General features: G+C 32.6%; 2 protein-coding genes across 2 annotated transcripts; one reads left to right on the forward strand and one right to left on the reverse strand.

The window, feature by feature from the left end:
* The first annotated feature begins 1,229 nt into the window (after positions 1-1,229).
* On the forward strand, positions 1,230-3,195 carry LOC114169412 (Arabinanase/levansucrase/invertase). Its single transcript, XM_028054557.2, has one exon. The coding sequence runs from the start codon at positions 1,607-1,609 to the stop codon at positions 3,071-3,073; it is 1,467 nt and encodes a 488-aa protein (XP_027910358.2). The 5' UTR covers positions 1,230-1,606; the 3' UTR covers positions 3,074-3,195.
* Positions 3,196-10,012: 6,817 nt separating this feature from the next.
* Positions 10,013-14,996, reverse strand: LOC114174560 (uncharacterized). The gene is made up of 3 exons (XM_028059394.2): positions 14,817-14,996; positions 14,202-14,331; positions 10,013-11,188 (listed from the first exon to the last, which is right to left on the reverse strand). Exons 1-3 carry the CDS (start codon positions 14,947-14,949, stop codon positions 10,108-10,110), a joined length of 1,344 nt encoding a protein of 447 aa, XP_027915195.2. The 5' UTR covers positions 14,950-14,996; the 3' UTR covers positions 10,013-10,107.
* Positions 14,997-15,342: the final 346 nt, after the last annotated feature.

A 15,342-nucleotide genomic window follows, 5' to 3' on the forward strand; every position in this document is an offset into this window, starting at 1 on the left:
TAAAAGAAAATAAAAAAATGTTAAAAAAGTGCATAGTTTGTATGCTAAAAAAGGTTTTTCAAAAAAACTTCTGCCCTGTACTCGTTTGTAAGATTGATTCCATTTGAATTATAACATATACTCCTCCTTGCAATAATTTTTGGAGATATTACATTATCTATAGGAATCTAAGTTAAAGGAAAATATATATCAGATAAAACTAAATAAAGCAATCACTTGACTAGTTTATGATATCGAAGATGATATAAATTGGGTTGGTCTGTGGAACCTTTCGGCTTAGTACAACACAGTCTATCAAACAAACTGTACTAGAAAAAGGAAGTAATGAAGACAAAAACCGAAAAAGTAGAACTCAGTCAAAATCTTAAATTACGAATATCTTCAGAAGAATCAATATGTAGATGTGAAAGTGTTTGGTGAAGCCGTGTCAACTATGCAGAAAGCACTCGAGGGAAAAAAAAAATCTCAACCTCAATGAGAATTTGTCCTACAAGGTAAAAACAAATGTAGAATATTAATATGCAGGTGCTATGCAAAGTGTGAAGTCAGTAAATATATACAACAGCAGAAAGGGGTGGCGTACACGAACTAAAAGATTGGTTACTGTTCGTTTCTGATTTCTTGGAGGGAAAGCGATGCCATTCCTTTATCTCTTTCCAAGCATTGTTGATTCTGCTGCTTAAAAGAACTATTATGTTAGGTAAAGAATATAAAAGAAACATTATTGTACGTAAAGATATTCCTTTATTAGTGGACACTTTCATAGTTTTGGTTTTACAAAATGTCTGGACTGGAGCAAAATCAAAGGAAAAGAAGCTCACAGAAATGATTGGATTTGGATTTATTAAATCCTTCTCTCCCCAAGTAAAAAAATAGCAGCTTGTATGCACATGTATCAGTTTCTTACATCTGTCCCCATCCAATGATATCAGGACAAAACATTGATCCTTATGTTTTTTATGTTTTCTTTTGAAATAAATAATATATATTAGTGTGTGTTTAAACTTTGAATGGGTGGATAAAGTGATTGAAAAATGAAACATAAATTACGTATGCAAATTCTTCATAATTTTTTATTGGAACCGCAAAACTACACCACACAAATTTGCATCCAATTCCAAAGGAAGAGAAACAAGTGAGACCCAATAAAGTCATTCCCAACCATGCTTTGAATTTGTGATGTGTAAAATTGGATCATATTTCAGACAACACCATTTTTCTTTCCTTACAAGGTGACCTCATGCGTGGAAAGTGGGACAAACCCATCTGAACCATCCAAAATAAATCCTGATTTTCTTGGGCTAAATGCACACCACCACCACCCTTTGAGTCTTTTGCCAACATAGCACAAACCCAATTTTTTCAGAGATTACAAACACAGCACCAATGACTCGTTATTAACATAAAAATAAAGAACACCCTCTCATTCGCTGCGTTTCTTTTCCTCCCTTTTTGTTAAACTTGCACCACACAAACGCATCCGTTTTTGTCTCATTCAAATTCCCTCTGCAACTTCTTCCCCTGTCACCGTCCATTCAATTGGTCCTCAAAGTCGTGTTCCGCGTGCAAAACTATTCAACAGCCCCACATTGCTCGTTTCACAGCCATGGACTTGGCATCACCATCATCATCATCAATGATACTTCCTTCATTGCAACCCCGTAACACCCTTTCAAAAGTTTCAATCTTCCAACATTTCACCCCTCCGACAACCTTGTTTCCATCACGGGCATGTTCCTCCAAACCCAGCCCCACCATCTCTCCGGTGTCCTCAAAGTTCCCATCTTTCCTTCGCTGCTCCACAAAACCAGACACCAGCGCCGATAGCGAGACGCAACACAACAAGTCAAACAATGAACCCAATTCAGTTTCCAACTCCCAAAGTGTATCACAATCAGATTCAGCAAAAAGTGAAGCATTTTCTTCTTCACGACCTTTAGAATCACCGCATTCCTCTTCCTCAAGAGGGTTGGTGTTGGATTTGGGTCCTTCAAACGCTTGGGACAGTGCAGATATTGGGTCCCCAGTGGTGAAGAGGTTTCTGAGCGACGAAGAAGAGAGATGGTACATGTGGTACCACGGGAGAGCCAAAGGGCACCCTTCTTTCGATTTGATAGGATTGGCGATTTCAAAAAATGGGGTTCATTGGGAGCGTGGGGGAGGGCCAGCCAGGTCAAGTTCTGATGTGGGGTTTGTGATGAGTTGTGGCAAGGATTGGTGGGGTTTTGACACTGGTGGCATTAGGCCTTCTGAGATGGTTATCATGTCAAGTTCCAGGGTTAGAGCTTCCAGTGCTGTTTACTGGCTTTACTACACTGGCTATGTTTCTGACAGGGTGGAGTTTTCTGATCAATCTTTGGAGTTCAATTTGGAAAACCCTGATGGAATCAATGGTGATGTGAGGTGTGGTAATGGGAAGGTTTTGAAGTCCTTGCCTGGTTTGGCTATTAGTCAGGATGGGAGGCATTGGGCTAGGATTGAAGGGGAGCATCACAGTGGAGCATTGCTTGATGTTGGGTCTGGAAAAGAGTGGGATTCTTTGTTTATTTCTTCCCCACAAGTTGTTTACCATGGGAATGGTGACCTGAGGATGTATTATCACTCATTTGATGTGGAAAAGGGGCATTTTGGTATAGGCATTGCGAGATCAAGGGATGGAATCAGGTGGGTGAAGTTGGGGAAAATCATGGGGGGAGGGAGAGATGGCTCCTTTGATGAGTTTGGAGCAATGAAACCGTACGTGACAAGGAACCGGAGTGGCGGGAACTATGTGATGGCATATGAAGGTGTTGCTGCTGATGGGAGGAGGAGCATTGGTATGGCTGTATCTCCTGATGGATTGAAGGAATGGATGAGACTTCAGGATGAGGCAATTTTAAGGCCTTCAGAACAAGGTTGCTGGGATGATAAGGATGTTGGATCTCCATGTATGGTTGAAATGGGTGCTGCAGGAAATGAGTGGAGATTGTATTATAGAGGTGTTTCCAATGGAGGAAGAACTGGAATAGGAATGGCTGTTTCAGAAGGGAAGGATATTAGAAGTTTTAGAAGATGGAAGGTTTTCCGGGTATAATAAGCTAGGTGTATCCAATGTTTCGTTTACAGTTATTTAAACATAGTCTCTATTCTTTGTGAATTTGAACTTTTTTTTCTGGTTTGTATGAGTAGTTTTGTATTTAGCCCGATTGTTGTACAGTTTTTTAATTTTTCCTAATTTTTGTAATTATGGTAAGTCTTATTGTTTTGAAACAGCAAAACAATCTCCAAGCCTTAAAATTAACTTATCTAATACAGTGTCGGAGAGCAACTATGTAAGACACAATCTAGCATTTTGTTTTTGGTTTATTGTTCTCTGATTGATTCTTTGGTTTATGTTGTAACAAAATCTCTTCTCAAGAACTTCCAAAATTGCAATGCAGTCCCCTGTCTAGTAAATGCCATGCTTGAGAATTAACTCTAGTAACTGTGCTGTACAAATCACCTCAATGAATGACCACTTAATTCTATAATCCTCGTCTTTTTAGGTGAGTTCTTGCGTGAAGTAATCCGAGGTTATGATTTGTTAGAAATTCCTGCAAGAATTGCATCTTTGTTTGCCACTCTATCTGTTTTGGTATGCGTGTGTTGAGAGTATATGCATATTTTTCTTTGATGAAATGCTTCTTTGGATACTAAATATAATTCAATGGTTGGTTGCAACTAATGTTTAATTAATGGTTGGTTGTTGTTCCCTTTAAATGGCCAAAGTCATGTTTGGACTCTACATCAAATTCCCATGTAGTTCTTGATGTTGATTCTGTTGCACCTACCATGTAAACTTGGTTGTTTCTTGAACATATTGCCCAACAAACACAACCTACCTGGTTCAAAGCCATGGAAAGTAACAGTTGATTTCTTTTCCTCATTCAGTATTCTTCAATTTGGGTTTATGTTAACAAAGTGTTTTGGTTTCACCATCTCATGTTATTGCCATTTCATGTAAACTTCTTGTTTTTGCTTGAGACATTCTTTTCTGGGTTAAATTTTTCACTGGATCAGTTTTGATACATAAACCAAATCAAAAGAATATAAAAAATTGCTTTCAATCGGATTAATTTGAACTTACTTATAATGCATGACTGAGTAAAAGTAAATAAACTTTTGGCTATTTAATCCAGTAAACTAAGCAGCATATTAAATTAAAACCAAATCTCTAGTTAGAATAAATAAATGAAGCACTTTGATGGGTCTTTGTGTGCTCTACTGAATAAAGTGGTTCAAAAAGGGCATGAAGGAAACTAAAGATTGGTTCATGTTCTATGCTCCTTTCCTTGATGAACAAGAATACCAGTTCTTTATCTTGTTCAAGGAAAGTTCTGTTTATTTTATGCCCTTACTAAAGAATTATTAAATTATGTAAAGACAATTATTCTTCAAAGAGCATGTTCACTGACCTGGTTTATGGAAGGAATGCAAAAAGAGTAGCATATTTCAAGATTCCCATCATCTAAAAGTAATTCGATTTATCTAGGTTCCATGATATTAAAATTTGACCATATATCATATTAAAATTCTTCTTTATGATTACAAAAACTCTATCGAATAATATAGAAATACACATGCTTGATCACAAAAATTCTTCACCCTTTGTTAGACATATAAACAACATTGACCCAAAAAATATATTAAGTAACTTTTTTTTTTAAAAAAAGACCAAATTAAAACTTTTAATAGTATAAAATAAAAAATACGTCATTAAACCTTTAATTAAAGATAAAAAATGTTAATTTTATTTTTTTTTAAGTCACATCCAGTTGTTAAATAACTCTGAGTTATAAAATCTTAAAAGGTAAAATATCTCATTAATATGTTTTAAATTTAGCAGACCAATTTATTTAACTATAATTACTATTTTTGATAGAAAATAAAATTACTTCAACATAAAAAAATGTGATTTACTTATGTAAAATATAATTTGTTCATTAAGTTAATATTCCAACCACATTTTAAATGTCTAAAAATGAATCTATACTCATACAGATTATACGAGAACAAAAATTTATATATTATCTTTATTTTTATTCTTAAAAACAAACGAAAAATTCATCTAATTATTTTAATTCAGTGTGAGATTAAACCACGTAACATATATTTAAAATTATATTCAACTGGTATTTCAATATAAATTATGATTATTCAGTGTGAATCCGGGAAAAGCCATCTAAAACGCAATTTCTTAAGGAAAAAAAAAAAAACTAAATATTGACTTCAGATTTGGAGTGAATGAATGGAAGTAAGAAAGAGATAGGGAAGAAAAAAACAAAAGATGTTACATAGTAATGTTTTTGTTATTTCTTACCTATAACCTATTGTGTAGGATGGGGGTGAAGCAGAACGCTAGGAACAGGATCTGAGTCAGTCAGGATCAAACTATTTACTGCAATCTCAAGTATATATATTTATTTCTTACCTATATTCTCTTTTCTAGGTTAGGTTCATATCTTTCCATTGGTACAAAATGTTTCTAATTTATAATTAACTTCATAGACGATGAAATTGTGAAAGTTGATTCATCCACACCGGTGTGTACCATCACCTATTTACATTCATTTATGTTATAGATTGTAGCATAAAAAAAATGAAGGAAGGAGAGATAAACATCTTGAATTTTGATCAATTTTAGTAATTAATAATGATTAGTAATTATAATAACTAATTTAGATATTAATTTACAAAACTAAAAATTATTGATTACTAAAATATTCACTATTATGAATAAAAAAAATATAATTGTCACTAAATTGATCTTTAAAATTAGGTACTATGGATTTGGTTATCAAAGAAAATTGGTCTGTAAAAAATAGTTATCTAGATTTTGGCTACCAAAATAACTTAATTTATAAATTGGTCTCTGATTAATTAGTGACCAATTTAAATTTTTATAATAGTGACTATTTTAGTAATCAATAATTTTTAATTTTTTAAATTAATATATATATATATATATATATATATATATATTAGTCACTATAATGACTAACTACTTTTGATTTCAAAAATTGGTTTCTAAATTCATGATTTTATTATAGTATTACCAATAATTTTTAGTTTTATAAATTAGTATTTATATATATATATATATATATATATATATAAATACAATTTTTACTAATTATTTTAAAATATATTAATTCTTAATTATAGTAAATTATGAAAAACAAATTTGCACAAATATCGGTCTTAGGATCGATTTTTTTTAATTAAAATGAAAAAATATGATATTACACTAAAATATTTTTTTGAATAAAATAATTAGAAAGAAATTAAAATTTAAGAAATTTTTGAAGATATTCTAAATGAATAAAATAGAAAATTTTCAAATACCCTAAAAATTATAAGAAATTTAAAATTTCACCGTTTTTGAACTCCACTCTTACTTCACCCAAGAAAGTTGAGTCAAGTCAGTTCAAGTAGAAGGTTTAGTCGATTCAGCTCAGACTGAAGGTTAAATCGAGTCAGTTCAACAAAAGACAGAATCGATTTACCTTAGGTTGAAAGTCAAGTCTACTTGATCAAGGTTGAAGTTTGAGACGAGTATGCAAGTCGAAACAAGCCAAGGTTGAGATGAGTCGACCTCAACCTAGGGTTCAGACAAGTTGGCTGAGCCAAAGGTTGGGATTAGTTGGCACAAAACACGAAGTTGATTCAACATAAGCCAAAGGCCAAGTTGATTCTGTTTGGGTCGAAGGTGGAGTCAATTAGTCCAAGGATGAATGATGAGTTGGATTAATTGTAGCCAAAGGTCGAGATGAGTCACGTAGGCCGAAAGTCGAGATGGGTTGGCAAAAGTCGAAGGTTGAGACACTAGTGCAGAATGTCCATTTTACCTCGCCTTATATGCTTCGGTTGGCCAGGAACCGAAGCATATAATGGCGCGGTGGCATTTTTGCAATTAGAGCCAAGTTTTAGGCCTCGGTTCTCCAAATACCCGAAGCCAAAGAGGGTATAGGCCCCGGTTCGCTCAAAACTGGTGCCAAAGAGGGGTATAGGCCTCGGTCCAGTAGGACCCGAAGCCAAAAAGTGGCTGGGTATAGGCCTCGGTCCAAGAAGACCCGATGCCAAAAGGGGGTCAATGGCTTCGGTTCCTCTAACAACCGAAGCCATAGGGTTTATTTAGGGTTCGAAATTCGCGAACCCTTCTTCCTCCCCGCGTCACAGCCTCTGTTAAAGTCCCCGCGCCAGCAGCGCCTCTGTTCGAAATTCCGCCCCTTCGTCCTCCTCACCAAGTCAGGCGCCACCGAGGAGCTCCTCCACCTGGTGCCTTGCGCGAGCGATGTTGCGGACACGGGGTCGACGACGACACAGCTCCTCCACCTGGTGCCTTGCGCAACCCACAGCGTCCGCGCCAAACCCTCGTCAGTCTAGGTTAGGTCGGTTGCATCGGAGGCGGCGGCGTTCAGATCCAACGTTATTTCGGACATGCTGGTGGTTCTCTTCATTGGAGGACGAGGTCTCTTACCCAGCAACATCTTGGGTAATTTCGTTGTGGTCTCTCTCTCTTTCTCTCTCTAAAGTTTTTGTTTGGTGTGAGCAGTGAAGAAGAAGAAGAAGAAGAGAGAAAAGTGAGTGAAGGAGGGTGAAGGTGAAAACAGTGGTGCGTTTGGGGTACACGTTGAAGGAGAGTGAAGCAACACCGTTGATTTTTACGTTGATGGTGCTCATTATTCATCAATCTTCGTTAACCAGAAACGAAATCTCACGTCAACACTCTCTTTGTTTAAGCATTTAATTTTTTGTGTTTGCTTTGAATTCATAGATATGTATTTTTGTTTTTTCTGAGTTTGTTCTGGTGTGCGAGAAGACCTCAGTGTCGAAATTGAATGAGAATAATGGCAGACGAACTCCTTCAGAACTTCCAATTTGCAGAGAATCAGATTTGATTATGGACCAGCTTGTGGAACTGACGAGTAAAGGAATATGCCTCGGTTCTTATCAAGACCGAGGCAAAAAACTGGGTCTATGGCCTCGGGTGATAACCGAGGCCAAAAGATGTACCTTTTGGCCTCGCCCCAATATGCCTCGGTTCCAGACCCGAAGCAAAATGTCGAAAATAACCGGGGCAGAAAGCCCTTTCTGCACTGGTGAGATGAGTTTGTTGGGTCAAAGGTTAAGAATAGTTTGCCTAGCTCAAAGGTCAAGGTGAGTCAATCAAGTCAAAGGTTGAGTCGATTTGGCATGAGCCGAAGGTCAAGCCAATTTAGTGTAGGCCAAAGGTTAAGCTAATTTGACCTAGATTGAAAGTTGAGCCGATTCGTTCCGGGATGAATAATGAATCGAGTCAACTAATAATCAAACGTTGAGACAAGTCGGCTGAGTCGAAGTTTGAGACGACTAGATTTGGGTCGAAGGTTAAGATGAGCCAAGAAAGATTGAAGGTCGAAATGAGTCAACTTGAGCTTGGGATCGAGATGAGTCAATCAGGACGTAGGGATAAGACGAGTTGGCCCAAGACCAAAGTCAAGATGAGTCATTCCGGGCCGATGAACGAAATGAGTCTGCGTGTCACGATATGGTCAAAATGAAGACGAGTCGTTCCAAATCAAATATCTAGATGAGTCAACCTAAATTGAAGGTGAAGATGAGTTCTCCTGGCCAAAGGTCAAAATAATTTGGTTGGACCAAAGATCAGGACAAGTTGGGTTGGACCGAAAGTTGAAACGAGTTGACTTGAATCGAAGGTTGAAAGAGATCGTCATAGGATGACGTTTGAGCCAAGTTAACCAAATATTTTTAAACTATAATTTTGTCATAAAAGAGGAATTAAATTTCTTTATCAAAACTAAAAAAATTAAAATATGAGATATTTCAATTATTTCATCTAAACAAATTATTTAGGTTTTTTTGTATTTAGGGGTTCTTTTAAATTTAAATTTGTAAAAGTAGGTCCGTTGAATTTTTTTTTTGCAAAATAGGCAAGTGAAGTCGTCCTCCAACATGCCAGTTTCCTTTTTTTTTTTCCAAAAACCGAAACCGTGCTCTGAGAAGCCGATTTTCATTCACTTTAAAAGTGAAGTCGTCCTTGGACATGGAGACTTCACTTTTTGGTTTTTTTTTTTTTTTTTTTTTTTTTTTTTTTTTTTTTACGTTTAGCTTTATGTATATTTTTTAAGTATATATTATTTATTTATTTTTTAAATATTTGTCTACAGTAAAAATATAAAAAATAGTTTTAAAAAATTCTAAAATACTTAGTCGTTAAATTTTAATACAAAATTAAAAAGATAAAATAATACAAATTAAAAAATACTAAAAAATCCTTTGATAATTATATTTGAATATTTAATTTGTTTAGGTTTATTTATTTGTGGTTTAGTTAGTCTACTAACTATCAAGTATCATTTAATAAAATCAAACGAAGAAGTAGATAACGTTTTGACCAAATCGGAAGAAACTAGTGAAAAAATTGCAAAGGAGAATGTCACTTTGTTTCTCTACTGTAAATAAATATTTAAAAAAAACTAAATAAAATATAATTAATATATATATAAAGCTGAATGTAAAAAAAAAAAAAAGTGAAGTCGTCACGCCCAAAGACGACTTCACTTTTAAAGTAAATGGAAACCAGCTTCTGAGAGTACGGTTTCGCTTTTTGGAAAAAAAAAGAAATCGGCACGGTGGAGGACGACTTCACCTTTAATGTCGTCCTCCACCTCGACGACTTGACCTTATTTTGTAAAAAGAATTTCAACAGACCCACTTTTACAAATTTAAATTTAAAAGAACCCCTAAATACAAAAAAACCAATTATTTAAGAAACGAAAGGAATTTAAATATCATGTATGATTGGCATGATGTTTCATGATGTTAGGCCTAGTCCTCACGTAATGTTTTTATTTTCTTTATATATATATATATATCATAAAAAGAAACTAAATTAAACGTATTAAAAAGTTTATATTTATAAGAGAAGTGGTAATATTTAGCTGTAAGACTTATTTTAAGGTAAAATAACAAAATAAATGATAAAATCATGTGAAGAATGAGAAAAGATATGAGTCGCTACTTTTAAAAAACTCAATCAAACAACACATGATACTGGTACTTGAGGTAGGATCCTAGCTACCTAATTCACTTATAACCAAGCATGCTATTCCAATAATCCTTATTCTCTTCGAAGTTCACTTCCAAGTTCTCCGCTGCTAAATCTTGGTTGGAATCAAAATCCTGCATGTCGTTATTGAAACCAACAACCATATCGACATTGCTAGATAGAGGTGTAAATGGCACCACATCATTATTAATAGTATCAGTATTATTACCATAATAACCACCACCTCTTAACGCATCAACAGCCACCATTATGTCATCATCTTGCAAACATGGCATCGTCTGGTACATAATTCTCTTCTCAGTTTCAGCGACTTCTTCATCACGATCAGTGCTGTGTTTGGTGAAGTACCTCCACGACTCACTGCTGTCACCATCACCGCCACAACAAGCATCTTCCTTCACGGTTGAACCCTCACCACACGTTCCGACACTTTTGGTCAGAAACTCTTCCACAGCAGTTGGAGGAAGTAAATAGTTCTCATTGATTAAACCAAGTTGGTTGGTCGACACCATAATGTTATTGCTATTATTATTGTTACTGTCATTGATTTGCATACTCTCAGGGAAGCACAGGGTGGATGTTGGGGATTCAAGGTCATCGGTGGCAAGCATCATCGCATACATGCTATGCACATGCATGGTTTTCTTCTTGTCGTGTAGCGATGAGTATATGTTGTTATTGTTGTTTTTGTTGTCTGAGCATGAATTTTGCCATGCTTTGAGAACGTCGAGGCACGGTGGTAGTGAGGGTTGGTGGTGGTGGTGTAGGGGTGTGATTTTGTTGAGAACGAGTCTAGGTTGTTGTTGTTGTGGTGGTGGTGGTGGTGGTGGTGAGGAAGAGGTTAATACGAGGTTGTTTTGTTCCTGCAACTTGGATTCTCGTACGAGTCTGGCTTCGGCTTCGAGGCGAGCACTCTCCCACTGAGCCATGTGGCTGAGGTTTGAACCGTCTTTGAAGTGGATAAGGGACTCCATTTTTGGCTTGTGGGTGGTGGGGTCTATGCCCATTTTGTCGAGCCTTTTCTTGAGGTGGGTGTTCCAATAGTTCTTTATCTCATTGTCTGTTCTCTTCGCCAAGTGAGATGCTATGGCTGACCATCTGTTATTCAACCATTCAAGTTGGGATCATGATGAGTATCATACAAACTAGTTGTTGTCAAGTTTTTAATGAATAAACCATGAGTTATTATTCGTTTAGCATTGACCATAATATCAACGTTAAAAATTTTATATTTATTAACATATGGAAACAAATAAAGAAGATTGTCTAGGACACACTTGGTTATTCTTTGCAAGAACTATCATTGTTACTAACAATTTTTATATTATATAGAATTTTTCTTATAAATTTATTAAAAAAATTTGCAAAAAAAAAACTTTTTTTTACTATTTCTTTTAAGAATTTTAATTGATAAATAATTTTTTTTGGATAATTATTTCTTACAAAATTATAAAATTCGTAAGTATTTTATACAAAATTTATTTTAAAAAATGTTTTATACAAAATATTTTACAAAAAAATTTACAGCAATTTCTTACAAAAAGTTTTTCATAATAAAATATATAAATATTTCTTTAAATAAATCTCAAAACAAAATTAAAGAAAATATGAATTTTTTAGTAATGTATATTAATAGACTTTGATGGAAAGTTTGAATTTTATTTGTAATATCTCTCTCTAGAACTTGTTTTGGTATATATAGGTTGAGACATCCTTTTATCTTATATATCTATATATTTTTGTTTTTTATGTAAAAAATAAAATCTAATCACCCATTCTTTATCAATATTAAACGAAAGAGATTCAACTAAAAAATATAAAACATTTTAGTGTTCAACAAATTAAAAATACCCAAATTTTTAAGGGAATTTAAACTTTAATCATAAATTTTCATATGATTTATGTATGCAATTATAATGTGGAAAAAATGTTAATACATGAAGTTATTTTACACATGTAATGAGTGATATTTTTCTATCTTGACGTACAAAAAGTTGTATGTTTTGGAGAAAAAGGAAAAAACATGAGACTTTTTTAGGGACGTCTTGTGTTAACAGTATAAAATTGATGATGACAATATTGCAGCAAAAACAAGTTTTTCTTTTGAAGTTTTCATCATTACATTATGTTTTTTTTTTTCAAGGCACATGTACTTATAATTAAACATAATATCTTCCTTATTTATCTTTTGAGACTAAAATATAATTATCCAATAAAAAGTGTAAGTGTATTAAAAATTAGGTTATTACTAATATTAGTATCTTGAAGGGAGTTATTATGAATATGTTGTAAGATTGACGTTGTTACAACGCAAATAGTTACGAGGAGTATTTATTGGCTTGATTTAAAGTGAACATCACGGTTTCAATTGAAGTTCTAAAACAGATTATTTTTGTTTTAATAAAGTCATTTTTAGTATACTCTTACCCCGTTTATAAACTTTGTATATCACTATTCAAAAAGTACTTCGTGATATATTAAAAAAAATCATCTCTAATAAACCTTTCTAGTTAATATCTATTTATCATTCAACAAAAACGGACGCCACTAACAAGAATTTTTTTTAATATGTTTAAGAAAATTATTTCATAATTAACCTAATCAGTAGTTATAAATTAATTTCAGCTGATAACTTTGGTGTTCATTAATAATTGTCCAATTTATATGATTTAATCAGATAAACTAATTTAAATTAGTTGAAAAATATAAAATAAAATAAAAAGACATAATGTTAGTTTTATAGTATAACAAAATTGTTTTTAAGTAAAATTACATTACTATGCAATTATAACGTTATTTTATTTTTCTAAATAATTAAATTTAGTATAAATGTTGAAATCATTCTACGATATTATTTAAATAATTTATTAGTTAGAAATTAATTGAAGTCACTCAGAGTTTAAAAAAATATAAATTTTTAAAATAAAATAATTTGAAATACTTATTGCACATTTTTATACATTAGAAGTACTTTATAAACTAAAAAATAAATTAGTAAGTAACTCATATTCACTTATTAAACACATAAATATACATCTCAAATGTTTTGTACATATATAAAATAAAAATCATTTCGATCAATACATTCTACGGAAAATTATGTAGGTCACACAACACCACCCTTAACTGCATTACAACAATGTTGCTAATAATATCTTGACAACTGAGTACCATGTAACGATATGAGATAATTTTTCTAATACTAAAAATCTATGAAAGATGAGTCATGAATAGTAAGAAAGTACAACAATATTTTTTTAATTAAACACTATTAAAAATTCTCATACTACAATTTTTTTTTTGTAAATTTGTTAAAAAAATTTATAAAATTTTTTTTTTCTATTATTTTTTCTAAAAATTTTAATTAATAGGTAATTTTTTCGTAGATAATAATTTTCTACAAAATTATAAAATTTTTAAATATTTCCTACAAAATTTTTTACGAAAAGTGTTTTATACAAAATATTTTACAAAAAAATTGGTAACAATTTCTTGCAATTTCTTTTTCATAACAAAATTTGTAAATATTTTCTAAAAAAAAAAACATTTTAAAACAAAATTGATAAAAAATATAAATTTTTTTAACAGAAAATTTTGAATGTCAAATATCAGTCCAAGTACAGTGACATAAATTAAGGAGTTTTACGCTCTTTTTTCTTAAATTACAATAATGCATTTCAAAAGGAAAATAAATGATGAAACCATATTATATAGTTTAGCTTATTTTTTATTTTTCTAGATATTAACTAATCCTCTTATTAGTACATAGATACCTATTCTACTATTGATGGATTACTTATTGATCACCTAAAGTAAAAGTAAAGAATTAGAGAAAGAAAAAATTAGGAGAATAAATATATAAGATGAGAGGGGACAAAATAATTTTTTTTTCTTTCATATATTTGATAATAATTTAAAAAAAATCAGGATGTGCATTTGTTCATCTTCATGTACACGTAAATCTATCATTATAATCGATGATATTTGTCTTTTTGTGTTAATTTTTTTCTCTTTTTTAATGTTTGTTTCATGCTTGATTAATAACATGAAAAATATGTGTTTTAGTTTGAGTGTTTAGTTAACTAGTGTAGATGGTCCATGCTTGACTTACCTGTTTCCTAGAAGAGCATGAAGTTGAATAATGGTTTGCTCTTCCTGCAAGCTGAACTTTCCTCTTTTTATATCAGGTCTCAGATAATTAGTCCACCTAAGTCTGCAACTCTTTCCACATCTTCTAAGCCCTGCCAAACAATTTTCTTCTTTATATTCTATTTTTATTTTAAAAACTTAATATTTAATTCTTATCATACACTCATAACTCAAAATTCAAATTCATCGTTTTCTAGTTTTAGAATTTGAAATACACTCTAAATATCTTCAAATGACTGCTGCAAAAATTATACTGTATAAAAGTTTTGAGATCAAAAAATCAAAAACAAAAATACGTATTTTTACTACTGTTCTCTAAGACGTATATTAAAAATAATATTAGTGTTGGGAATAGTCTAAGTGTGAGTCAAAGTTTCACATTGGATAGAATAGACAGAGTTAAACACTATATAAAAATAAAAATCCATAATACTATTGTCTTAAAATTTTGAGATTAAAGTGATGTCAAATACCTTATATGTATAAAACTAATGTCATGTAATTATATGAAACCACAATCTAACGATAACTATAACCATAATCATATATATGAAAGAATATATAACCCAACAGTTACCGGCTTTTGGTGGCAAAGCACGCCAGCTTCCATGGCCATGGTTTTCAATGAAAGCAATGAGCTTTTGGTCTTCTTCTGGTGTCCATGGTCCTTTCTTGAGCCCTGTCTTCTCACAGCATGGTGGCCTTCCCATATTCTTGAGCTGTATATGTGTTGCACCAGAAAAAGAAATGATGTAGAGAATAAGAGGAACAGAAAGGAAAGTAAGTGACACGTTGGAGAATGGCACTATATATAGAGGAGAAACTAAGTGTTATAATAAGTTGGTGTAGTTATGACTCTGTAACCATACTTTGTGAGTCGGGTCATACACTTAACTTTACACACCTATGTTCCACTGCCAAATTTATTGCAATAACTGCTTCGTGTCCTATATTAACATGCATACATAGTTATGAGGAAAAAAATAATAAGATAACATAAAATTATTATTTATTATTACTATTTTAGTTAGGAATAATATTATATAACGCCAAACAAAGAGGCCATGTTTTTTCTTTTTTTTCTTTTTCGAAAGCTTTCACTT

This window comes from Vigna unguiculata, chromosome 2 (assembly GCF_037176805.1).
Source record: "Vigna unguiculata cultivar grain cowpea cultivar isolate G323 ecotype 2 chromosome 2, ASM3717680v1, whole genome shotgun sequence".
Lineage (NCBI taxonomy): Eukaryota > Viridiplantae > Streptophyta > Magnoliopsida > Fabales > Fabaceae > Vigna > Vigna unguiculata.

Coding starts and splice junctions, on each gene's coding strand:
- LOC114169412 (XM_028054557.2), top strand. CDS start 1,607: ATGGACTTGGCATCACCATCATCATCATCAATGATACTTCCTTCATTG.
- LOC114174560 (XM_028059394.2), bottom strand. CDS start 14,949: ATGGGAAGGCCACCATGCTGTGAGAAGACAGGGCTCAAGAAAGGACCA. Junction 14,332..14,816: donor TGCTTTGCCACCAAAAGCCG/GTAACTGTTGGG, acceptor ATTGTTTGGCAG/GGCTTAGAAGATGTGGAAAG. Junction 11,189..14,201: donor CATGCTCTTCTAGGAAACAG/GTAAGTCAAGCA, acceptor GTTGAATAACAG/ATGGTCAGCCATAGCATCTC.